The sequence below is a fragment of the Anas acuta genome, chromosome 26 (assembly GCF_963932015.1).
Source record: "Anas acuta chromosome 26, bAnaAcu1.1, whole genome shotgun sequence".
Classification (NCBI taxonomy): Eukaryota; Metazoa; Chordata; class Aves; order Anseriformes; family Anatidae; genus Anas; species Anas acuta.
The window spans coordinates 4,807,175-4,830,051 of record NC_089004.1 but is presented as its reverse complement, the minus strand read 5'-3'; the positions used below and the strand labels follow the sequence as shown (position 1 = coordinate 4,830,051).

At 66.4% G+C, this 22,877-nt stretch overlaps 1 protein-coding gene across 1 annotated transcript in view; it reads left to right on the top strand.

The window, feature by feature from the left end:
* MEF2B (myocyte enhancer factor 2B) overlaps positions 1 to 22,877 on the top strand; it is a 47,302-nt gene that overhangs the window by 589 nt on the left and 23,836 nt on the right. The window contains exons 2-10 of the mRNA XM_068661566.1: positions 6,417 to 6,496; positions 6,690 to 6,893; positions 6,983 to 7,111; positions 7,200 to 7,365; positions 8,359 to 8,504; positions 8,759 to 8,870; positions 8,953 to 9,046; positions 9,554 to 11,574; positions 17,412 to 17,463. Of these exons, the coding sequence (XP_068517667.1) occupies positions 6,443 to 6,496; positions 6,690 to 6,893; positions 6,983 to 7,111; positions 7,200 to 7,365; positions 8,359 to 8,504; positions 8,759 to 8,870; positions 8,953 to 9,046; positions 9,554 to 9,869 (1,221 nt within the window). The 5' untranslated portion in view covers positions 6,417 to 6,442 and the 3' untranslated portion in view covers positions 9,870 to 11,574; positions 17,412 to 17,463. The remainder of the gene's footprint in view (positions 1 to 6,416; positions 6,497 to 6,689; positions 6,894 to 6,982; positions 7,112 to 7,199; positions 7,366 to 8,358; positions 8,505 to 8,758; positions 8,871 to 8,952; positions 9,047 to 9,553; positions 11,575 to 17,411; positions 17,464 to 22,877) is intronic.

The following is a 22,877-nucleotide window of genomic DNA, read 5'->3' as shown; positions in this document are numbered from 1 at the left end:
TACTCGTGTCTGTGCAGAGAGGAACGCCTGGGTTTAACCCAAAAGTGCAGCCTGGAGGGCAGCCGCCCTGCCCGGCCACTGCCAGCCGCATAAACCTGGTCCCCAGCACCCCTCTGCTGGGCCTTGGGTGGTGGGAGTGAGCCCATAGTGAAGAGGGGAAACTGAGGCACGGCACGGCCGGGCTGTCTGGGGGTGCGGGCACAGCACCGGGACACCCCAGCCCCGCTGCAGGACCAGGGCCTGATCTCCCCGTAGCTTTGCTGGGATGTTGCACGGCTCTGGCAGGCTTGGAGCTCGGTTTCCTCGCTGTTCCAGAGCTGGGATGCCACCCGTGCATGGCTCTTTCTCGCCAGCGCGTGGCATTTCCAGCGTGTCCCCGAGCGTGTGAGCCTCGCTCCATCGCACGTCCCCGTGGGGCGAGCGAGGTGGATCCTCTGCCGGGTCCTCCTGCCCGCTGCCAGCAAGTCCCCGTCCCCGGGGCTTTACTCTTTTAATGAGAGAAAAGTTTCCCAGAGCTGCTGGCTGTGGAGACGGGTAATGAATTAACTCGGCAGCTGGCAGGTGAGCCGGAGGGCAGGGACCTGCCTCGATCAGAAGGTGCCCCAGGGGAGGCGATGGGCTGCGTCCCCTTGGCCCACGAGCATCCCTTGGGACATTGGGTACCGGTTTTGTTGGGAAGGGAGCCAGATCCTGTCCCTTTGCCATGTTCCCAACAGGTCGAGGGGAGGCCTTTGCAGCTCAGGGTGCGGGGTTGGGGGCACAGATGCAGGCCCTAGGTTTGATTTAGGACTTCGAATGCTCCTGCTCGCCTCCACGTCTTGGGCACTGACGATACCTTGGTGCCAAGAGCAGCGGTGTGGGTGAAAAGCAGGGTTAGAAAACTTTGCACAGGGCAAAGGAGAGGGATTGCTGCTTACCCCCAGTGGGACTCATCCCTGGATGGTCAGAGGGTCAGATGTGCCGAACCCCGACGGGGGTCATTTAAACCCAGAAGCAGGGGGAGGATGAATCTATTTTGGCACCCTTGGCTTTCCCTCCTCTTCGCAGCAGGACAGCCAGGAGCAAACCAGGTTTGTAACCCCCCGCAGCCCTGAGGCCACGAGGATGGGCTGAAGCGAGCTGGCAGCACCTTGTGGCTGCCCCAGCGAACCCCCCCAACAGCAAACCAGTATCATTTCCCGTATTGATGCCCAGCTGCAGCGAGGGGCAGCCCAGCCCTGCAGGAACCGCATTTCCACCCGGGGCTGCCGCTGGCAGCATCGCCAACACCGAGCCAAAAAGGTGGCCCCAGCCCCGGCGAGGCTTGGTGTGTCCGTCTGGCTTTCCAAGGAAAAGAGCCGCCTCGTTTTTTTTGGGGCCATTGTAATCCTTCCTCCTTCCACACAGTCATTTTGGAACCGAAAAGCCTCCGCCCATCGCTGCGCTTCGCCCAAGGGGCCGGGTGCTGGTGGGACTTTCGCTCTGTGTCACCCCCAGCAGGGTCAGAGCCAGCGTTGGACTGGGGCTGGACGGTGCCCAGGTCCCCCCAGGTCCAGCCCCATCCCAAATTTGGCTCAGAAGGATGCAGGACAATGCCATTGATCGAGCCCTGTGCTGCAGAAGCGGGCAGAAAGATGAATTTTAATTGTCCCCGGGGATTTTGCATGGTGCTGGGGTGGTGCTTGGTGTGTCTGTTTCGGGGCTCAGTTGACTGTGTGTGTATGAGGTGGGGGGGGGGGAGGGTGTTCAGTGCAAGCAACCCCCCGTGTCCCCAACTCCCTGATGGCCCCAGGGGGTCCCCAAGCCCCTCATCCCCCTGGGTTCTCCTTTCCCCTGCTTCCCAGCCGGCTTCTCCTGCTTCCCCGCTCCCGTCCCGCACCACTGGCCCGCTCTGGTTTATACTGGTTGCTTGTTTAAACAACCCATAAAAAGCAGAAGGGCCTGCCACCCCCCTGCAGAAACACTGCTAAACTTTGACTTTTCCCTGCACCAGCCTCGGGATGCAGTTTGCACCACGAGGTCCCAGCACCACCAGTCCCCAGGGACCTTCCCAGGGCCCAGGGTCACATCCCCAGGGCCAGGGTCAGGTCCCCAGCATGGGGCAGGGAAGCTCCAGCTGGTGATGGATGCAGCAGCGGTGGTCCCTGCACTGTGTCTGGCTGTGACCGGGGGTCTGCACAACCCCACATCGAGCCCACTGCCCTCCTGCCCCCTGTGAAGCCGTGTCTGGCCTGGCCCCCCCTGGGATTTTGTGGCTCCTGGCCAAGCTCACGTCTTATCCCAGTGAAGGATGCGATGGAAACTCTCTAGCCCTCTTTAATCGATGTTTTCCTCCATCAAAACACTGTTCAGAAGCCACCAAATGCAGGCAGGGGGGGATTTGCTGGCTGCTTTCCTCCCCCTTTTCTACCTGCAGACCCCCAGTGTTTCCAGATTTGCACCAAAATCCCCGTTATTTGGTGAAAATGACCTCGTTTGCCCAGTTTCTACACCGATGCCTCAGTGTCCCATTGGAGAGGGAGAGCGGGAGGTGGGATGATAAAGCACGGGGGAGCTCAGAGAGGTCCTGGCAAGAGGTGTCCGCTCCTTGCCCCTTCCTCGTGCCTGGCACTTCGAGGCTCTGGACCCAGGGGTCAAGGCCACGTCCCCTCGGGTCGGCAGTGACCGTCCCTTCCCTGTCTCTTCCCCCTTATCCTAGCTCCAGGCACAGGACGTGGCTGCGCAGCCGCCCACCCTAATAACCGCCCCATCATCTGTCCCCAGGCTGAATTTGGGGAGAACTTTCCTCATTTAGCATTTCTGGGGGTGCTCAGAGATCGAGAAAGACGCAAAAGCCCCGCACGGAGCCCGGCACGATGCCCCTGCTGCCCGGTACCGTGCCCGGTGCCGAACCCGCACCGATCCTCGCAGCGGCACAGCCGAGCCCCGCGGCTGCCCTGGGGCTGTGCTGCAGCTCATGGAAAAACACGCTGCTCCCAGGGGGCCGATCCGGCTCAGCGCGCTAATTAGGAGAGCGGATAGGAAGTTTACACACTCCGCCGTGATGCAAATGACCCCTAAAGATGCACAGGAGCCGGGGAGTTAATTATAACCCTGGCTGCAGCCGGAGGGTTGGGGCGACACCTCGCTGCGCCTCCCCGGCTGGCCGAGGGACGGATTCTGGCCAGGGGACAGCTCGCAGGAGCTGGGTGGATGCGAGCCGGGTGCGTGCGAGGGAGCAGAGAGCCGGGGCTAAAGATACGCAGGCGTGGGAGGGAGCGGGGGCCGGCGGGACGCCAGGCAGCGCGGGGAGCTTCTGGCCGGCGCAAAGCATCTCCTCTCCTCAACCGTAGGTGGGGCAAGGCAAGCGGGCTCTCCTCCTGGCCTGGTGTGGGATAAAAGCTGTCGAGGCTGGGTTTGAGGGCTGCAGAGCTCTGCTTGTGTCGGTGTGGGGGTTCGCTGGGCCCCCCAGAGCCCGGTGTGAGCGCAGGGAGCTCCTTTCCGAGGTCCCCGTTGCGCTCTCCAAGTCTGAGGGCTGCAGCCGGGAGCCCGTTGTGGGTGCTGGGTGCTGCTCCTGGGGCACCGGGGCGCTCCCTTGGTGCTGTTCCCAACCGTGGGGACAAGGCTGGAGGGACGGAGGTGACACCGCGCCACTCGGTGCCATCCCCTCGTGCCCGTCACGGCGCAGCTGCGATAATCGCCTGCAGCACTAATGCCGCTTATCGCCTTATCGCCTGGGCGCAGCAATTAAAACCCAGACCGAGAGTCCTCCCCCCCCTTTTCCCATCCCTTAATACCTGCTGGGGGGGGGCACGGAGGAACCGAGGCGCCGGTGCCGTGCCGCACTGCGGTGTCCGAGCCCTTGGGGCAGCCCCTTTGGAGGCACGAAACCAAAATGCCAGCACCACCGGTCAGGAGAGCATCCCTCCCCGGTGCCCGGTGGTGCTGGGGCTACGCGAGTCCCCCGTGGGTCCCTCGTGGCCGCGGTGGCCTCGTGGCCGGGGCGATGCCCCAGGAGGACCCAACGGGGCCGAGCGCTGGCTGCCGAAATAATGAGCTGCTCGGGGAGGCGGCTGATGAAACCGCCCTGCGTGTTGCACGAGGCCTCGCTGCGCCCTCAGCCCCGGTGCAAGGGACCGGGGAAAAGGGGGGGAACCGGGGGGGGCCGCACGCGAGTCCGGCCCCGGCACGACCCCGTTTCCCCCGCCGCAGCCCATCCCGACGGCGCTGTGGCTGCCGCTTCCTTCTCGCCTCTCGCGCCTCGCCTCCCCCCCTCCGCCTGCTATTTTGGGATGGGGCCTCCGCAGCATCGTCCTGGGGGTGCCGGTGCCCCCCGAGGGGCTCTGCAGCATCAGCGTGAGGGTGCTGGGGGGTCCCAACGCACCCTGCTTGGGTGTGGGGGGGGGATGTGGCAGTCCCAGGGGCACCCCTGTCCCCTGCCGTGGCTCAGCATGGGCAGGGGGGACACGGAGAGGTTGGGGGGGCCCTTGCAGGGTCAGTCCCAGCGGTGTCAGATGAGCTTCCCAAATGTGAGCACAGCTGGAAAGCGGGGTGCTGGAGCATGGTTTTGGGGTGCCGCAGCACCTGAGGGGTGGCGGTGCCGGCCGGGGGGGGCCCTCGCCAGCATTTTGTGGCCCCCGCTGCAGGACGGGCTTTGCCTCCCCAGCACCTCTGAGCGCGTACAGCACGGCCTCTCCTCCGTGCTGAGGTTTGTGAGCCTTTAAAAAGAAACCCTCGGGGCGCAGCTCTGCTGCGCTAGCAGGGGCGCGGGGGGCTTGGGGCCGGCTTTGGGGCCATGCAGCTTCTTCTGGCCAAAAAGGGTCAAAGCAGGCTGCGAGCACGGCCCCCACGGGGAGCAGCTCGCGTTGCTGCACCTTCGACGGAAGATCATGGGGTTGGGGTGGGCAGGTGGGAGCCGAGCTGCCCCCGCAAATGCACCTGGGGATGCCCCGTGCCGTGCCGCAGGTGTCCGCACCAGGAGGGCAGGATTGGTTTTTCCCGGTTTTGGGAAAACCTCTGCGCTTTCACCAGGGAACTGGTGGCCGCTTTTCCCGGCAGGGCCGTTCCCCGCGGGGCTGGGGTGGTCTCGTCACCCCTCCCTGTACCTTCGCGCCGTGCGTGGGCCCGGGGACACAGGGTGGCAGCGGGGCCGTGGGAACGGCAGCACAATTTCCTTCCATAAATTAAAATTAGTTTTGATCAGCTAAATATAGCAGCTGAGCAAGATGGTAAATGGCAACGTGCTTGAGAGAAGGAAGCGGGACGGGCTGGGGCACTGGGGGAGCGAAAGGCTGGCGGTTCCCCAACCTGCACCGGGGCTGATCCCTGCCACAGGGGGGCTCGAGGGGCTCGCTTGGGGATGCCCGGGGACATTTGGGGAGCATCGTCCCCTGGAGGGCTGCAGCAGTGTCCTTGGTTCCCAGGCCAGCTCTTGCCCCGTGGCCATGGTTTGGGGTCAGCGGGGACGGAGCTGGCCCAGGGCTGCACCCAATTTGGGGCGGATGCGAGGGTCCCGCTGGGAGCACGGTGATGCCAACCATGGCTCCGTACCAGGTTTCCACAGAACCAAGCCCCCCGGCATCATCCCAAAGGGATTTTGGGGTGACCAGTGCTGGGGGGACAGCAAGAGGAGCCCCGGCTGCGTCCCCACGGGGTCAGCGGGGTGCAACGGGGACCGGTGCCCAGTGCTGGGCTGCAGCCAGGGCTGGCACCTTGCAGCGGGGTTGGGATCCGGAGGGTCCCTTGGCCCCTCGCTCTTCCCATCACCGCCTCACGTGGCACCAGGAGGTGGGTGGTTTCGCTTTGCTGTCTCCTCGTACAGCCACTTCCTGACCTGCGAACGGCTGAGGTCAAATTTAGTCTGTTCGCATTCAAAAAAAAAAAAAAACAAAAAAAAAGAAAAACCAACACACACAAAGCATTGAACCTAAAAACAGCCCCTTTGTCTTACCGAGGACCCTCCCCGCGGCCAGCCCAGCCTCTTTTGTGACCCCCCTCCCCATCAGCCCCATCCGCCCCGGTAAAAACCCCCGGCGAGGGCGAGCGCGGGGCAGCGGCGGCGCAGCTTTGGGATGCCAAGGCTGAGCCCACGCTCCCGGCGAGGGACTTGGGATCGTGGCACTGGCGCCCTGCAGCCAGCACACCCAGGTGTCGGGGGGCTGCTGGGGGGCTGCCAGGGGGCAGGGGTGTCGGAGATGGGGCCGTGGGGTCGGCTGAGCAGAGCAAAGGGGAATTTTCCCGCCTGCCCCTGAAGAATTTCCCATTTTTTTTGGTATTTTGAGGGGTTTGATGCTCTTTGCGGAAAAGCTGGGAAATGCCGCCGGGACCAAAACTTCCTCTGAAAAGTTATTATTAATTTTTTTTTTTTTTTCAGCAAAGCTTATTTTGGCTGGCGGAGGGGCGAGGAGGCACCCAGGAGGTGCTCACGGGGTTTCTCTCTCTCTCTCTCTCTCTTCCAGTCTCCCTCCGAATCTAGGAGTCAAAAATGGGCCGGAAAAAAATACAGATCAGCCGAATTCTGGACCAGCGGAACCGGCAGGTAGGACGAGAGGGAACGAAAAGGGACGAGGAGCCGCGAGGCTGGGGAGGGACGAAGGGAGGCGAAGCCGCTCGGCCCCCCAGGGGCGTCGGATCCTCCAGAGGCTGGAGATTTTGGGTGCTGGAGGGGAAAGGAGAGGGCGGCGGGGCCGTGGCGGTGGCACCGGGGCAGCGCCGCGTCCCCTTCCCCACAGGTGACCTTCACCAAGCGTAAATTCGGGCTGATGAAGAAGGCGTACGAGCTGAGCGTGCTGTGCGACTGTGAGATCGCCCTCATCATCTTCAACAGCACCAACCGCCTCTTCCAGTACGCCAGCACCGACATGGACAAGGTGCTGCTCAAATACACGGAGTACAGCGAGCCCCACGAGAGCCGCACCAACTCCGACATCCTCGAGGTAGCGCCGGGGGGCGCAGAAAATGGTGGGGTGGGGTGGGGGGCTCGGGTAAGGGCAGGGGACCCCGCTCACCACCCCGCTCCCCACAGACGCTGAAGCGCAAGGGGCTGGGGCTGGACAGCCACGAGCTGGAGCTGGACGAGGGGCTGGACGGCGGCGAGAAGATGCGGAAGCTGAACGAGGGCATGGACCTGACGGTGGCACGGCCCCGGTTTTATGTGAGTGGCCACCACAGCGTGATGCTGGGGGACAGGAGCCGTGTCCCCAACCCCAGCCGTGACCCCAGCTCTCTGTTTCACCCCGCAGAGCCCGGTGCCGCTGCCCGAGGCCTCCTACAGCAGCTCCCCACCAGCTGGCGGTGACGGAGCCCTGGGCAGCACCAGCAGCTCCCCGCAGAGCCAGGGCCGCCCGCCCGCCTTCAAACCATCGGCACCGAAGCTCTCGGGGCGCTCTCCGGGACCGATGCCCCCAGGTAGGCTCAGATATTGCTCGGCTGCGTGTGGGTGGCATCGCAGCGGGGACAAGGTCCCCCCCGGCGGCCACCTCGCTGGCCCCGTAGGGATTTTCCAGGCCGGACGCCGCATGCAAAGCTCCCCTCGCAGCATCTCCCGGGGATTTACCGGGAGCGGGGCAGGGGCGGGCGCGTGGGCAGGTAGCGCTGCCGCAGCTGCGGAAACGCCACCGGCTTCTGGCCTCCCTCCAGCTGCTTCCTGCGCGCTGCTGAGTCACGGCCGCCGCGCACCCAGGTGGCCCCGGGCACCCTGCACCCATGCCTCGTGTTCCCTCCTGTGCATCAGAGCTGGAGCCGGGTGCCCGGTGGGGCTGGCACGGGACTGGGTGCTGCTGGGTGCCCCCCGAGCTTCTGCCACCCTGGGGACGGGCAGCAAAAACGGGGCTGGAAAAATTGATGCCGCGACTTGACCGGCGGAAAGCCCCCCCGGGTGGGTAGGAGGTGGCACGGGGGTGGCCGACCGATGGGTGGCTTTGCCACAACCAGCATGGGCTGAGCCTCCACGGCTCTGCGCTGCTCCTGGGGCAGGATGTGGGCACGCCGCGTGCCCACCTCGGATGGCAGCGACCTGGCCGGGGAGGTGGCGGTGCCACAGGATGTCCCCCCGGCTGCTCCGCGGGGAGCTGAGCCGCGAGGGCTGCCCGCAGCGGGGTCCGGACGGGGAGCTTTGCACCCTGCTGGTTCCCGGGGCCAGATCCGGCCGTCGCCTTCGTTTCCGCTCGCAGCTCACGGCCGTGGCCGCAGCGGGCCGGGGGTGGCCACCGCAGCCCAGGTGCGCTCAGGATGTGGCTTTGCCGGAGCGCGGCACCGTGCACGCACGCACGGGCACCCACCGGGGACGAGGGCACCGGGGCCACTTTCTGCATCCCCCGGGGACCCCCTGAAGACAGGAGCCCGATGGTTCCACGTCCTTCGGTGCCATCCGTGCGTCCTCCTGTCCCTCTGTCCGTCCAGGTATCGGCTACCCCCTGTTCCCCCCCGGCAGCCTGAACCGAGCCCTGGCCACCAAGACGCCACCGCCGCTGTACCTGGGAGCCGACGGCCGGCGCGGCGAAGCCCACGGCAGCTTGGCCAGTGGCAGGAGCGGTGGCAGCACGGCGGTGAGTGACACCAAGGGACTCTGCAGCACCCGGGGACATCGCCCCATAGATATAGCCCCATAGATTCAAGACCCCAAATGTGCAGCCCCCAGCTTTTGGGTCTCCGGGGTGCTCGTGATGGCCGGGGGACAGTGCCAGGAGGATGCACTGGGGCTTTGCTGCGGGGCTGGGGAGGGAAAGGGAGCACCACAGCCCCCCCTGGGGGTCTCAGCAGCACAAAGCCTGACTTGGGGGGGCACCTTCGCATCCCACAGAGACCTCTGTACCCCGGTCTGCAGACCCTGAGCCCCGTGCTTCCACCGGGCAGCGCCGGCATCCCCAACCACAGCCTCTCTGGCTTCCCCTTCCTCGCCCCGGCACAAGCGGGTAAGTCCTGGCCCCATGCCCCAAGAGGGTCAAAGACCCCCAACCATGTCCCCCTGCTCACTTTTCATCCCCTGCTCGGCAGAGTACGGGGCTGGCGAGGCCCCGCCACCCCCCGGCTTCCTTCAGCCCGGCCCCCCGGCTTCGTGGCAGCCCCCGCGGGACATGGCAGCGCTGGGGTAAGGAGCGGGTTGGGGACACGGGACAGCACGGGACAGGGTCTGGCAGCGGGGTGAGGGACGGGGGGATTTAGGGTTAACCCTTCTTTTTGGGTACCCAAAGCACAGCCCCACACCGTCCGGTTTCACCCCAAAACTGGGGCGCACGGGGACAGGCTGGGAACCCTCCCACCCACCCAGTCCCAGCCCGTCCCGCAGGCAGCGGAGCCTATTTAAAGCCGAATTCGCCCCCCAGGGACCTAGCCCCTGCGTCCCCCCCCCCCATCACAAACCAGGCTCCCAGCAGCCGTGCCAGCGTGTGGGTGGGTGGCAGCCTGGGAAGCGGGTGCTGCAGCCCCCCCAGCGTTGCTCGGGGGCGAGAAATTGGATGGAGACGGTGCTGGAGATGAGTTGGGAGGCTCTCAGCCCTGCTTGGGTTGGGGGGGGGGGACACCCTTCCCACCCCCTGTGTGTCAGCCAGGGATGCCGCATGGGGACACCCGGCCTCACCCTCCCTTCTCACCCCAGGACCAGCACCAGGATGGTCCCCACCGAGGACGCGGCCCCCGGCAGCTCCCCGCAGCACCACGCCATCAGCATCAAGTCGGAGAGGGTCTCGCCGGGGCTCGGTTGCCCCTCGGGCACCCCGCAGCCCCCCCCGGGTGGTTTGACCTCCCTGAACGAAGCCCCCCGAAGCTCCGGAGACCTCCAGCCGCGGGATGACTACGCCAAGGGTTATCCCTACCCCCTGGGCCCCCCCCGGCTGTTGGCGGAGGAGCAGAGGGCCACCACCGTCCCCGTCCCCCCGCGGCGGGCACAGGCTGTGGATGGGTGGCAGAGATAGCGAGGCTGATGGGGTGCAGGGGGGAGCCGCCCCCCCGCTTCCACCCCATCCCCGGACCCCCAAGGAGCCCCCCCTCAACTCCCTGGGGCTTCCCGTGGGGTCCTCACCCCAACACCGGGGCTGCAGCTCCCAGACCTCCCCCTCCCCACCCCAGCGCCCCTCCCTGACACTGTTGTCCCCCCCCCTTTTTCTCAGCTCTGCCCCCCAGCCCCATGCTCCTGCTGGGCACGGCGAGGTTGGGACCCCCCCGGCGTGGCACGGTGTCCGGTGCCGGACTCTGTCTGTCCCCGTCTGTCCCCGCGTGTCCCCACCGAGCCTGGGAAGTGCCTGGGAAGTGCCACGGGGTGGCAGCAGGACTGAGAGCAGCAGCCGATGGCAGCGGGGGGGGGGGGGCCCAACCCTGCACCCACAGGGCCAAATCCTGCCCCCCCCCGGCTGGGGTGAGGAGGTGGGGGGGGGGAGAAGGGGGGGGGCAGAGGGCGCTGCTCCGCCAGCCCAGGGACTTTTTTTTTTCTATTTATTAATAAAGAGCTGGGGGTGTCGGGGTGCCTGGCGTCAGCTCCTTTGGGGTGGGGATGCGCAGCTGGGTGTGGGGTGGCAGGTCATGAATGTCCCCGAGGGGAAAACTGGGCTGTGCCCCGTTAATTTTGGCTCGGCGCTGCTGTCCCCGAAGTCCCCCCTGACTCCAAGCCACCTCCCTGGGGTCACCGACCCCCCAGCACCGATGGCAGCAGGGTCACCCCAGCCCTCACCCTATCACCGTGTCCCCATGGCTGAGCCGTGTGCTCCAGGAGACCCCAAAAAGATGCTTGTAGGATCTGGCGCTGCAGGGTCAGTGCGGGTGGACGGTGTTCCCACTGATGAGGAGGCGGAAAACGCCCTCTTGTGCCCCAAATATCAGCATTAATGGGGACACATGTGGGGTGAAGGGGGCTGCTGGCACCTGCCCCATGCAGGGCTGGGCTTTTTGCAGCTCCCTGGGCTGGGGAAACCCTTTATGGGCCCTGCGACGCATCGGGGATGGGAAGGAGGGTTTGGGGAGGTGGCACTGCCCACCACGTGCGGGTTTTTGGGGGCCCAGCACCTCTTCCCTGCAGCATCACGGGGGACGTGGCATGGGGATGAGGCCCCTCCGCTCACTGGCGCTGAACCCGGTTCCCTGGGAGCTTACTGGGAGCCGAGCCCCGGGATTAAACCCCGGCACGGAGATTAATTCCGGGGAGAGTTTTTTCCCGTTTAATAGAGCCCAGCGAGCGGTGTAAATACCAGCCCGGATTAGGGGCTGCTGCCTCGGGACGCAGCTCCCGACACGGATCCGGCCCCTGGTGATGCTCGGCCGTGGGGTCTAGGAGCAGGGCAGCGGCCACCCCAAATTTAGGGGACAGCGGGGTGACGGCGGAGGTGACTGCGGCCCAGGTGCCCCCCAGGTGGTGGGGACGGTCCCCTCCCGACCCGCTCCGGGTCCCCAGGCTGGGAAGGGGCTGGTGAATGCGGCGAGGAGCCGAGACACCCGGGGAAAATGTTGGGGGCTGGGGTAAGAGACGCTGATTGAATAGCAATGACTGCGTGATTTATGGTTTGCATTATTGCATGGCTCATTTGAATATATGCTAATCAGGCTTTTCTCCTCGTTTTGTTTGTAAGATTTAGATTTGCTATGGCAACCCGCTGGCATGGAAGGAGCGCCAGGAAATGTCAGGGCGAGGTGAGCCCCGGGGAGGGGCTGGGGCTCTTGGGGGGGCCACATCCCACCGTGGGGACACGGCAGAGGCCGGCGGGACCGAGGGCAGCGGTGGGAGACCCAGAAACCGACCGGAGCCGCGCATTCCCCCCCCCGGCTGCCCACAGGTCCAGTACCGCCCCATTGCGACAGGTCCTAAACTGGGGTGGGGGGTGCCCCGGGGTGCTCCCAGCCCCACTTTGGGCTTGCAGCGAGGCCCCTCTCGCCCTCCGGCCCCATGTCCCTGCCCAACTCCCATCACGGTGCAGGACCCAAAGGTCGTATCGAGGCCCCCCCAGCTTTTTTTAGGGGTGACAGTGCTCAGGCTGGTGCTGGGAAGAGACACAGCATCTGGCTTCACTCCGTGTGTCCCCCCCCCCCAATCTATCCTGCAGGGCCTTTATTCATTGCAGAAGGGTCTGGGCCACCTTTACGTGCCCCTTTCCAGCAAACGGGGGAACCACCCCAAAAAAAACCCCGTTACCTGCAGGCCCGGCGTGCCTGGGGGCTGCGCTGCTCCGCGAGGGTGCTGGGCTCCAACGCTGGGGGCTGCAGGGCTTGGGGGGGCTTTTTTCCCCACCCCACGCTGCCACCTCTCTGCCAGGCAGCAGCTGAGGAGGGGCTGCTCCATCAGGGCTCTGTGCACCCCTTTTTTTTTTTTTTGGGGGGGGGACACAGGCCTTGCAGCTGGGGAAGAGGCGCACTGGCTGCTTTTGGGGTCCCCCCCCCCATGGGTACGGGGCTGGATCCCAGCCCAGCGGGGTGGAGGCTGCTTCTCCGTGTCCTTTGGGGTCGTGGTGTTATGGGGGGGGACGGGACACGACAGGAGCAGAGCAGAGGATGCGCGCCCCCCCCTCTCCACGGCACCGGGACTGGGCACCGCGCGTCCCCGCGGCCACCCGACGGGACGGGCCGGGGCCGGGCTCCTCTCCCGGGGCTTCCCGTGGTCTTTTCACGCCTTACACCGGGGAGGGAACGAGCCCAGGGCTCCCTCCGGACACCCTCCTCTCCCCCCGGTCCCCCCCCCCCCACCGGTGCATCCTCCCCCCAAGCCCCCACCCGGTTGTTTTGCAAAAGCCCTGAAATATTCATGGCGCTGCGCACAGCGCCTCGGAATGAATTTTTGATCAAAACCTTATCAGGGAGCCAAAATACGCCACCCACCCCCCCCCAAAAAAAAAAAACAACTCCCCCCCCCAAAAAAAAAAAACAGCAGAAGGAGGGGGACCGGGCCCGGCGGTACCGCGGGGCTGCAGGAGCTGAGCCCGGAGGAATTTACCGGGGAAGGCCCCGGTGGCAGGGCCGGACTGGGGGGGGGAGCAGCCACCGGCCGGACCCCCCCGTCGGGGATGGGGCAGGACCGGCTTTGGGGTCCCTGAGGTTCAGACCCGGGCCCGGTTCCTGCTGCCCCCCCACCGGGACGGGCCCCGAACGGCCCCGGTTGGACGGGGCGGGCGGTGGGGAACCGGGACAGCCCCCCCCGGCAGCCCCCAGCCCCGCGGGGAGAAATATTCGTTGAGGGGGAAATTGAGAAGCGGAGCTCACCGGGGCCAAAGCCGGCAGCGCTGGGAAGGGTGGCGGGTGTGGGGGGGGGGGGCACGGAACGGGCCCGGTCCGAATTCGGAGCGACTCCCGATTGCCGGCACCGATTTTTAACACGCGCTACGAAAATCCCGGTGCGCCGGGACGGGGTGACCCCCCCGCCCCCCACCCCCCCCGCCGTGCTCTCGGCTACTTCGGAGCGTGGGGGGTGTTAACAGCCAGGGCGGGGCGTTATTTAATTATATTTATTTATTTTTCATTAAAGATGAGCCGATTTTGGCTGCGTTTCCACGGATAAATCCTGCACCGGGCTGCGAGCACACCCGGGGCACGGGGGTGACCCCAACCGCCCCCTCCCTCCTGCCGCAGCGTCTGCACCATCCCTGGGGGGGGGGATAAAGGCAGGAGGATCCCCCCATGCCCCTTGTCCTTCCCCTCGCTCCGGATCCCCTCGCTCCGGATCGGGCTCTCCCCGATCCCCTCTCGGTCCCGCGGGGCGTGGGGCCGGGAGGAGGCACGGGGGGGGGGGGGGAGGAATCCGGCCCCCACCCGGCCCGGCCTCCCGCTGCCCTTGTGGGGCTGCACGGGCGGGGTGACCCGGAATATTATTATTTTTTATTATTATAATTATTCTTTTCCCTACAATCCCCGTTATTTTTAGGTTCTGCTCTCGGAGCCGCCCCCGCCACCCCCCCCCCCCCCCAAGCCACCCACCCACCCACCGTGGGCCCCCCCCCCCTCCCCATCCTTCCCAGCCCGTGCATTCCCCCCCAGCGCAGGGCTAACCTATCCCGCTCCCGACGTGAGGACGTCATGCCTTACGTAGTAAAAATATGGAGAAAGCGGAAAAAAAAAAAAAAAAAAAAAAAAAAAAAGCGCATTTTTCCCTCCTCTCTCTCCTTCTCTCCATTTCCAAAAGGGACAAAATGGATGTTTGGGCGGAATCCGCCCCCCCCCCCCCCCCCGGGCCCGGCGGTCTCTATGGGGGGGGGGGGGAGGGAGGGGGGGGGGGGGAAAGGGGGGGGGTTATCGGGGCTCAGGCCCGTTAAAGCCCCCCGGGCAGACGTTTCTGTTTAACCCCACGTAACGGCAACGTGAGCGGGGGGGGCTCCGCTTCTCCCAGCCCCGCTCCTGGCACTCCTCGCCGGGAGCCGCAGCCCGGCTCAGCCGCTCCTCATCGGCTCCAGCCTCTTGGGGGGGGTGTGGGGGGGGGGCGCTCAGCATCCTGCCCCCCCCCCTCCCGGATGCTGCCGCTGTCCCGGCGGCTCTCGGCTCCCGCTGCCGCTTAAGTCCTAAAGGATGCAGAGGTGCGGAGGGAGGTAAATAACGCCCCCCCCCGGCTCCCCTCTCTCCCTGCCCCGCACAGAACTCCCCGGGCCGGGGGCAGCCCCCGAGGTGGGGGGGGGGGTGTCGCAGGGGCAGGGCGGTGCGGACCCCCGCAGCATCCCGCCCCCCCCCTGCCGCTTCTCCCAACTTGGAGGAAGTCTGCCAGGGGGGACCCCACGCTCCCCTCTTTCCCCCCCCCCAACCCGGGCCTTTTTTTTTTTTTTTTTTTCCCTTTTATTTATTTTTTTCCTGCGGGTTGCGATTTTTTTTTTCTGCTTTTTTTTTTTTTTTTTTTTTCTTCCCCCGGATTAGAGGGTCCCGCCGGCCCGGTGCGAGTATCGGGGTGGGGGCGAAGGAGGGGTGTGTGTGTGTGTGTGTGTGTAGGGGGGGCTGGGGGGGGGGGGGGGTCGAGGCGTGGAAAGCTGCCCTCCCTCCGGCTCCCGCAGCGCCGGGAACAATGGCCACGGGCTCCGTGGGGACAATGCCCGGCGGAGCCGAGCTGCTTGGGTTGCAGGACACGTCCACCACCGCCTCGGCCCCCCCCGGGCCCCGGCCCCCGCTCCCCCGGGGCAGGCTCCCCCGCTCCCCCGGGGCTGTGGGAAAACGCGTGGCTGAGGTCTGGGGGTGGGGGGGGGGGTGGGGGAAGGATTTGCAGCAAACTTGGGGAAAGTTCCCCCCCGACGGAGCCGGCTCCGTCCCTTTCCCGGCTTTTGGGGCCGAGCCGCCCCTTTTGGCCGTTTTTTTTTTTTTTTTTTTTTATTTATTTTTGCAGCAAAACTCCGAGGGCACCGTCGGGGCTCAACAGGTCGGCAGCGGGCAGCCCGGTGTGCGCGGCTCCCTCCGCTTTCCATTTTCCCTTTTTCTCCACCCCTCTCCCCCCACCCTAACGCAACCCCCCCCCCCCCCCCCACACACACACCCCCCTCGCCTTCCCCGAGCCCCCTTCATTATTTCTGTTATCACAAGGCAGCCTCCGTGCCCAAACGCCGGCATGTGCGAGGCAAACAGAGCGCGATTGTTCCGAGCCTGGGAACGCGCGGAGGGGGCGCGGAGGGGGCGCGGGGGCCGCCGCCCGCCGCCCCCCGCCCGGGCCCGCTCAGACGCGATTGTGATGGAAATCGCCCTTCCCCGCATGCTGTTGAACTTGATGTTGACTCCTTTTCTTTGGGGCTCCACGTCTCCCCGGCCACTTGTTTGTGGGAAAATTTTCTGCCGGGCTCCAGTGTGAAATTAATTAATCAGGGCCTCGAGATGGCAATGGGACACAAAAGGGGACAGCCGGGGGAAACTCCGGCAAACTCACAAAAGCCACCCGGGGTTTATAGCCCCCGGGGCTGCCCGGACCGACTGCCCTGCCCTGCCCGCTGCCCGAGGTAAGGGGCTGCCGGAGCGAAGTTTCGGTGTGTGCAGCTATTTCGGGGGGTTCGGGGAAGGGATTTGGGGGCCGGGAGGGGGTTGGTTTTGGAGAGGATCCTGGCGGTGGTCGGTGTGGGCATCCTTCCCCCGTCCCCTCCGAGCCGTGCCATCCGCGCTTCCCAGCCCCGGAGAAATTCCCCAACCCAAAGGGCCGGGGCTGAATTGATTTTGGAGAAAGAGGGGGGGAAAAAAAAAATCTCTATTTTTTTTTTTATTTTATTTTTTTTTTCCTAAAAAAGTAACTCGGGTGGTGGTGGTGCTGAAGCTCCTGGCTCTGCCCGAGCGAGCACGGCGGGGATTTCCTCGCCGTTGTTTTCCCGAGCGGGGAAATCTCCGCCGGGCTAGGGGAAAGCGTTCGGCCCCGGTGTGCTCCGGGGGGGGGGCACCGCTCTCATATCCAGTCTCCCCCCCCTCTGTATTAGTTTCTGCGAGTGCTGTGCGTGCCCTCCGACGGGCTTAGGAGCGGCGTGCGGATAAATATAAAATCAGATTGTCTTTTTTTAAGCACTTCCCAGGGCAGGCTATTATTGCTTTTAGAGAGATCAATCTTTGCAAAGCGTTCGGGGCTTAGGGGGAATATTTCTGCACGGGAGCAGGCCAAAAATACGAGCGTCAAACACCCTCCCTGTCTTTGTTGCCACCACATCTTTGGGTGACAGCGACAGCAGAAATAAAACAATTCCGAGCGCCGGCTAAATCTTTAGTTTCGGCACACATCGAGATCTCCGGGAGGGCAGCGATTGGGGAGGGTCTGACCAGGGGTTTGGGCCCCCTTTTGCTGGGGGTCGCCCCCCCCTCTCTCCGACGCTCTCTCGATGCTCCGGTGCTGGTTGAATTGATGTGCGAAGCGATGTGCAGGGAACGAGTCGTTGCGTTTTAAATGCAAATAATTCCCAGCGACAGCACCGGAATCAAAACGCTAAAAAAAAAAAAAATGAAAAAAAAAAAAAATTGGGGCGGGAAAAAAGAAGGAGGAAAAAAAAATATATCTATATTTCTGGGAGGGGGGAAAAAATACACAAACCAACAACAAACAGCTGAAAATCCGCTTCCGAGGGGCGCGGGCCGGGCTCCGTTCACCGGGGAGCGGCGGCTGCTGCCCGCTTCTGCGGGCCCGCGGCCGGGGATGCTCCGGTGCCCGCGGCACGGGGGGGTCGGGGGCGTCTCGGTGCCTCCCACCCCCGGGGGCTGCAGGCCCGGCGCTGCCGTTTCTCGCCCCCCGGTGCCCGTTGCAGCCGGCCGGGCGGGCAGACGTGGGGCTTCGCTGCTGCAGCTCCAGAGGCCGGGGCCCGGCTTTGCCCCCTGGGTAGGGCCGGGGCTCCCCTGGGACCCCCCCCCGAGCTGTTGGGGGCCGGGAAGGGCTGGGTGCTGGGGGGGGGGGCTCCAGCACCGCCCCCGCTGCCAGCCTCCCGGCAAAGTTGCTCCAAGTTGGAGCCGTCGCGCTCGCTGCTTCGCCTCTCGGATAGAAATATATACGTAAATCTCGATAGATAATTTATTTTTTTTCCCTTTTTTTTTTTTTTTTTTTCTCTCCCCAGGTGAGCTCGGCCCAGAGGCTGCGCCGGGGGACTCTGCCCGCCCGCCGAGGAGGTAATTGCGGCTTTCCGTGCCTCTCGCCGGGCGTTAGCCCCGGGGGCTGATGCTCGCCCGTTCCCACCGTGGGCAGCGGCGGGGCCGGGACGGGGCGGGCAGCGAGACCCTCCCGCGACCCCCGGGCCTGGCGCTGCCGGTAACGGCGACAAGTTGCCGTGCTGCCGGGGGTACGGCTGCGAAGCGGGGCTACGGGAGAGACCGGCCCGGGCCCGCCGGTTCCTCCGGTGGGAGCACGGCTCCGAGCCGAGCCGAGCCGAGCCTCGCTGCCTCCCGCCGAGGCGCCCGGCGGCTCCTGCGGCGAGCGCCGTGCTCGCACCGGAGCCCAACATGGCTGCTGCAGTGAAGGTATTTGATGCACACGGGGGTGGCGGCGAGGGGAGGACGGGGGACGAGAGGCACCGGGCTCCGAGCCGGTGCCCGCAGCCGCCGGCCGAGGGCTGGAGGCGGCCGAGCGCTCGGTAAGTGCCGGGAAGGAGCGGGGCCGAGCGAGCCCCGGGCCCCCCTTGCCATCCTCCCGCCACCGCGAACACGCGTGGGGCAGCCGCCCCTTCGCTGCCGGCTCTGCCGAGCCTCCCCCGCCGCTTCCCCGGGCCCTCCCGGGGGCGCGGAGCCGAGGGGAGAGGCACCGGGAGACCGGCGGGGCCGAACCGGGCCGCTGCGGCTCGCCCGGTGCCTGCGCGGCGGCTTCCCGGGCCCGGGGGGAGGCGAAGGAACGGGACCGGTGAGGATGCTGAGCCCCGGCCCCGCCGGTGCCCGGAGCTGCCCCTTCCCGAGGATGCTCCCGGGGCCGCTCCGTGGCTCCCGTTCGTTCCCCCGGCGGAGCTTTAGGGCTGCGGCCATTGCGGGGGGTTTGCCCCCTCGGGAGGCACCGTTTCACCGGGGAAAACCGGCGGGGTTACGGAGAGGACCGGGAGGCGGCGGGACCCCCGGAGGTGTGGACGGCAGCGGGGCCGAGCCCGCCGGAGCCGCCGCCGCCGCCCGGTGCCGGGCCCCGCGCCTCCAACCCCGGTGGCGGCGGCGTTTCGGAGCCCGGTGGCGGAGGTAACGGCACCGGCTCGGTGTGCCCGTGCCCACCTAGCCGGGGGGGGGGACAGCGGGCGGCAGGTAGCGGGGCCGTACGGGGCGACGATCCGTTAATTCGGCAACCGGCTGCCTCGGTGGCACCGTCTCCCACTCGGAACGGTTCGCCGTGCCGCCGCGCACCCGAGCGACGGGAACGGCGGCGACGCTCACGACAATAATTAATGATAATTAGAACAATAATCACCAAGTGGTGGCGGCTTGGAAAGAGAAGGGCCGAGGAAGCACAACCGCGCACGGCTCCGGGGCCTCCCGCCGCGGCGGCGGCCGCCGTTCAGCACCACGGAGAGCGGCGGGGCCGGTGCCCGGTGCCCGGTACCCGGTGTCCGGTACCCAGTGTCCGGTACCCGGTGCCCGGTACCCGGTGCCCGGTGCCGGCGGGAGCATCCTCAGCCCCCGCCCCACCGTGCTGGGGCCGCCGCCCGTGGTCCGGGCTCCTTCCGAGGGTTCCCTTTTGCCGGGAGGCCCCGGTGCGGGGCACAAAGCCCCGGTGCCCCCGGTGAGCCCCCGGTGAGCCCCCGGTGCCTGCGGGGTGGCACCTCCAAAGCCACCGCCGTGCCCGGCTCCCAGCTCCTTCGGGCGCAGATATTTCTATAGGGATCCAACATACCCATATAGGTATTTTTCTATAGGTATATCTGACAGGGTGGGTGCGGGCAGAGGGGTCGGGACGGTTCCGTGCGCCCTTGGTTCTCCCTCCCCAAAACACGGGGCGCTGGGAGCGGGACCCGGGCCCGGCCGGGGGGTGCCCGCATCCAGCATCCCGATGGGGTCGGGGCCGTGCCCGGCGGCTGGCGATGCCGGTGCTGAACCCTGGCCGTGGGTTGGTTTCGTTTTCCGCCCTTTTTTTGCGGAGCCAGGTGCGGTGCAGAGGCTCCGAGAGGGCTGCGGACCCCCCCCCGGGGCCGGGACAAAGCCGGGGGATCGGGGGTGCGGAGCAGGGGTGCGCGTGCACAGCTGTGCGAGCACCCCAGGGGCGTGCACGGCGGTGCGTGTGCACCGGTGCGTGTGCACCAGTGAGTGTGCAAGGGGGGGGAGTGCTCCCCGGTGGGCACCAGGGTGGGGCCGGGGGGCGCGCATCGGTGCCCGGGCACCCCGCGGTGCGCGCACGGGGGGCGCGCCTGTGCCCGCCGTTGCGCTGCCCTTGCAAAGAGGCTGGGGGGCCGGGAAAGGGTCTATTCCCCCCCCCCCCCCCGGCCCGGCTTAAGGGGCTGCCCCGCCGTGCCCGGAGAGCCGAGCGTGTCCCCTGCACCGGGCAGGGCCGGCCCCGGGTGGCCGCACGGGGGGGACGTGGAGCCGGAGCTCGGCGCCGCGCCCCGGGCTCTGCCCCGGCACCCCTCGGAGCCGCGGGCCCGCTTTGTCCCGGGCTCCAGACGTGCCCCCCCCGCCCGTCCCCCTCCGGACTGGGGGACAAAGCCGAGACCGGGCCCGTCGGGGCCCTGTTCCTGCCGGGGGGCGGGGGTCGTGCCCGTTTTTAGTCCGCAAAATTTGCCTCTTTGCAAGCGGAGCGCAGCCCCGACGGGAGGGTCCGGCTGCCCCCGCCTCCCTCTCTTCCCCCCCCTCCCTCCCGCCTCGCTCAGGACCGGCCTTTTCCCCGCCCCAGCCCTTCCCCGTCGGGTTTAACGCCCGGCCGGGGGGGGGGGCGTAAATAGGGTCGGGGGGCGGGGGGCGGCCCCGCCACAGCCCGGCCCGAGCGGGGTTAGCCTCGGGGCACCGCCGCCTCCCCCGACGGGGCGGGCCGGCTGCGGCCGGGCTGGGGGGGCGGCGAGCCGGGAGGCTCCGTGGTGTTGGGTAAAGGGGGGGGGCGAGCAGACGGGGCGGCCCCCGGGAGGGGGGGAAGCGGCGGCCGTGGCGAATGGCTCTGCCCCCGGGGGGGGTGACCCCTGCCCCGGCCCCACCGCCCGGGCTTTGTCCCCGCCGGCCGCCCCGTCCCTCCTCCCGCCCTTCCCCGCCCTCCGCCGGCTCTGCCTCAACTTTAGAGGCAGGTCCCGGAGGCTCCGGGAGCGGGACCGGCACCGGGCGGGGGCTGGCAGCCTCCTCCCCACCCCGGCAGCACGGAAAGGACGCGGACACCCGGAGCCGACGGCGACAGGTACCCCCGCCCCGGTTCCCCGCCCCGGTTCCCCGCCCCGGTTCCCCCCCGGTTCCCAGTCCCGGTTCCCCTCCCCGGTTCCCCTTTTTTTGGGGGGGTTCCCCCTTCCTCTCCCCGCTCCTCTCCCTGCCCGGGGGAGCTTTGCCTCGCTGCGGTGCCGCCGCGGTTCCCCCCGCCCGGCCGGAGCCCCCCGGTTGGGGCAGCACCGGACCCCGGAGCGAACCCCCCCGCGGCCCGGCCGGTGCCCGGGGCCGGCCCCGAGCCTCCTGGTGCGGGGATCCTTCGGGTCCCGCTGGGGGCGAGGCTGCGCTGCGAGCACGGGACCCCCCCCGGCAGCTCCGGGGTCGCCCCTTCGGGGCATCAACCGGTCCCGTCCCCCCCCTCCCCAGATATGAGAGGTCCCCTCCAAATATTCGGGGTCCCCCCGGCTATAAAGGGTCCCCCTCGAAGATGCGGGGTCCGCATCTTCCCCCCCTGGGCACGGGGACCCCCCGGCGGTGCAGGCTCCGGTCCCGCCCCCGGGGGTCGTGAGCGGGGCCCGGCTGCAGAGAGCGGCTGCGGGAGGAAGGGGAGGAAGAGGAGGGCAGAGCGGAGATGCGGTGGAAACCCCGCGGGGCCCTTTCCGCTGGGTCCGTCCCTTCAACCAGCGACTCTCATGACTCAGCAGTTCCCCGCCAGTAATTTACAGTAATTACAAAGTGGGAACGGGCTCCGGGCTGGGGCTGGGGGCGAATTTAGGCTTGGGGAGGACGCAGGTCCCTGGGGTGCTGGCAGCAGCTGCGGGGACTGCGCCCAGCGAGCACCGTGCCCTGCACGGCCCCCAGGCTGTGGGGGGGCTGAGCGGGGCTGAGCACGCTTCGGGGTGCGCGCGCGTCCCTTTGGGGTGCAGGTGTTGGGTTGGAGCTCTGGGGTGGGCAGCGCCACTCGTCGCATCGCGCTCTCCCACCCAAACCGTTGGGGTCCCTTCGTTATCCGCGGCGAGGTGACGGGGCCGGCGGCCACCCTGGGGGGCTCCAACGGGGCCGTGGTGGCTCGCCGGTGCCGGAGCGAAACCTCCCCGGGGTTGCGCGGCACGGCCGAGGCCCGATTTTAAAAAAGACCTGGGTTGGTTTTTCTCTTTGGTTATCTAGCTGTATGAGTGTATGTGATATCATAAAGCTAGAGAACCGAATGTAAAAACCCGCTCGCTATTCTCCGGGAGAAATCCCTGCCCTCCCGGCAGGAGAGGGGCCCCGCGGCCGCCGGCCTCCCCAAGGCACCGGCCACGGCGCCTTCGCCGGGGGAGAGCGGCTGGAAGCCAAACGCGCCGCGTCTGTGGAGTGGAAATTTCAGTGGGGTTTTGTCTTTAATCATTTTTATTGAGGCCCAGAGCTAGCGTCTGTGCCTAGGTGATTATTTCTATTCAAACCCGGGGTTCCTCAGGCTAGCTACAAACCCAGAACCTTTTATTTTATTAATTTTTTTTTTTATTTTATTTTTTTTCTGCAGTGGTTTTAATTTCCACGCCGACAATTAAGCTCGGTTTGCACCGGGTGTGCTGGAGACAAATGAAACGGGGCCAGCTCAGAAATAACCCCCAGAGAAGCCCTGTTTTATAACGAAGTAGGAGGAAAGTTGCTTAAATAAATTACCGCATGCAAATTGTAATTTAGCGCAAACCCGTTTCCGAGGCCGGTTTATCTACTGGGGAAGAGAAATAAATCATCGCCGCTCGTCGCTTATTCTGCATCTGCAGAGATAGTGCAGCTTTGTTCCTCGGAGAGGTGGATTTGGGAGCCTTGCTCCCACCGTGCCGCTGCTGCCGCGGTCGCAGCCTCCCCTCCGCGTGCCTCCCGGGCTCCGGCTTTGCTCCTTGCCGTGCCGCGGGTTGGGGTGCCCCGTGCCCGCGTGCGCCGAGCTCCTTCCCTCCTGCTTCCTCGGGCAGAAAGCTCTGCAGATGGACCCAGCCGGCGATGTTGTGCCGGGTCGGGCACGTGTTAAGCCCTCGCAGGATCAGGCCTGCGGGAGGTGGACACGGCACGAGGGGCTCCGCAGCCCGTGTAGGGCGGTGGCGTTGGGGACGTTTCCGCACCCCGGCTCGCTGTTCTTTTTGGTGTGTCTCTTCCCTGGCTTGAGAAAAGCAAGGAGGAAGAGCAGCGGCTCCAAATAGGAAAATGCCAACCCCGCCACCCCTCGCGCCGTGAGCCTCTCCCTGCCCCGTTTCTCCTGGCCGGAGTTTCGCTTCTGCGTGCAGTCGCAC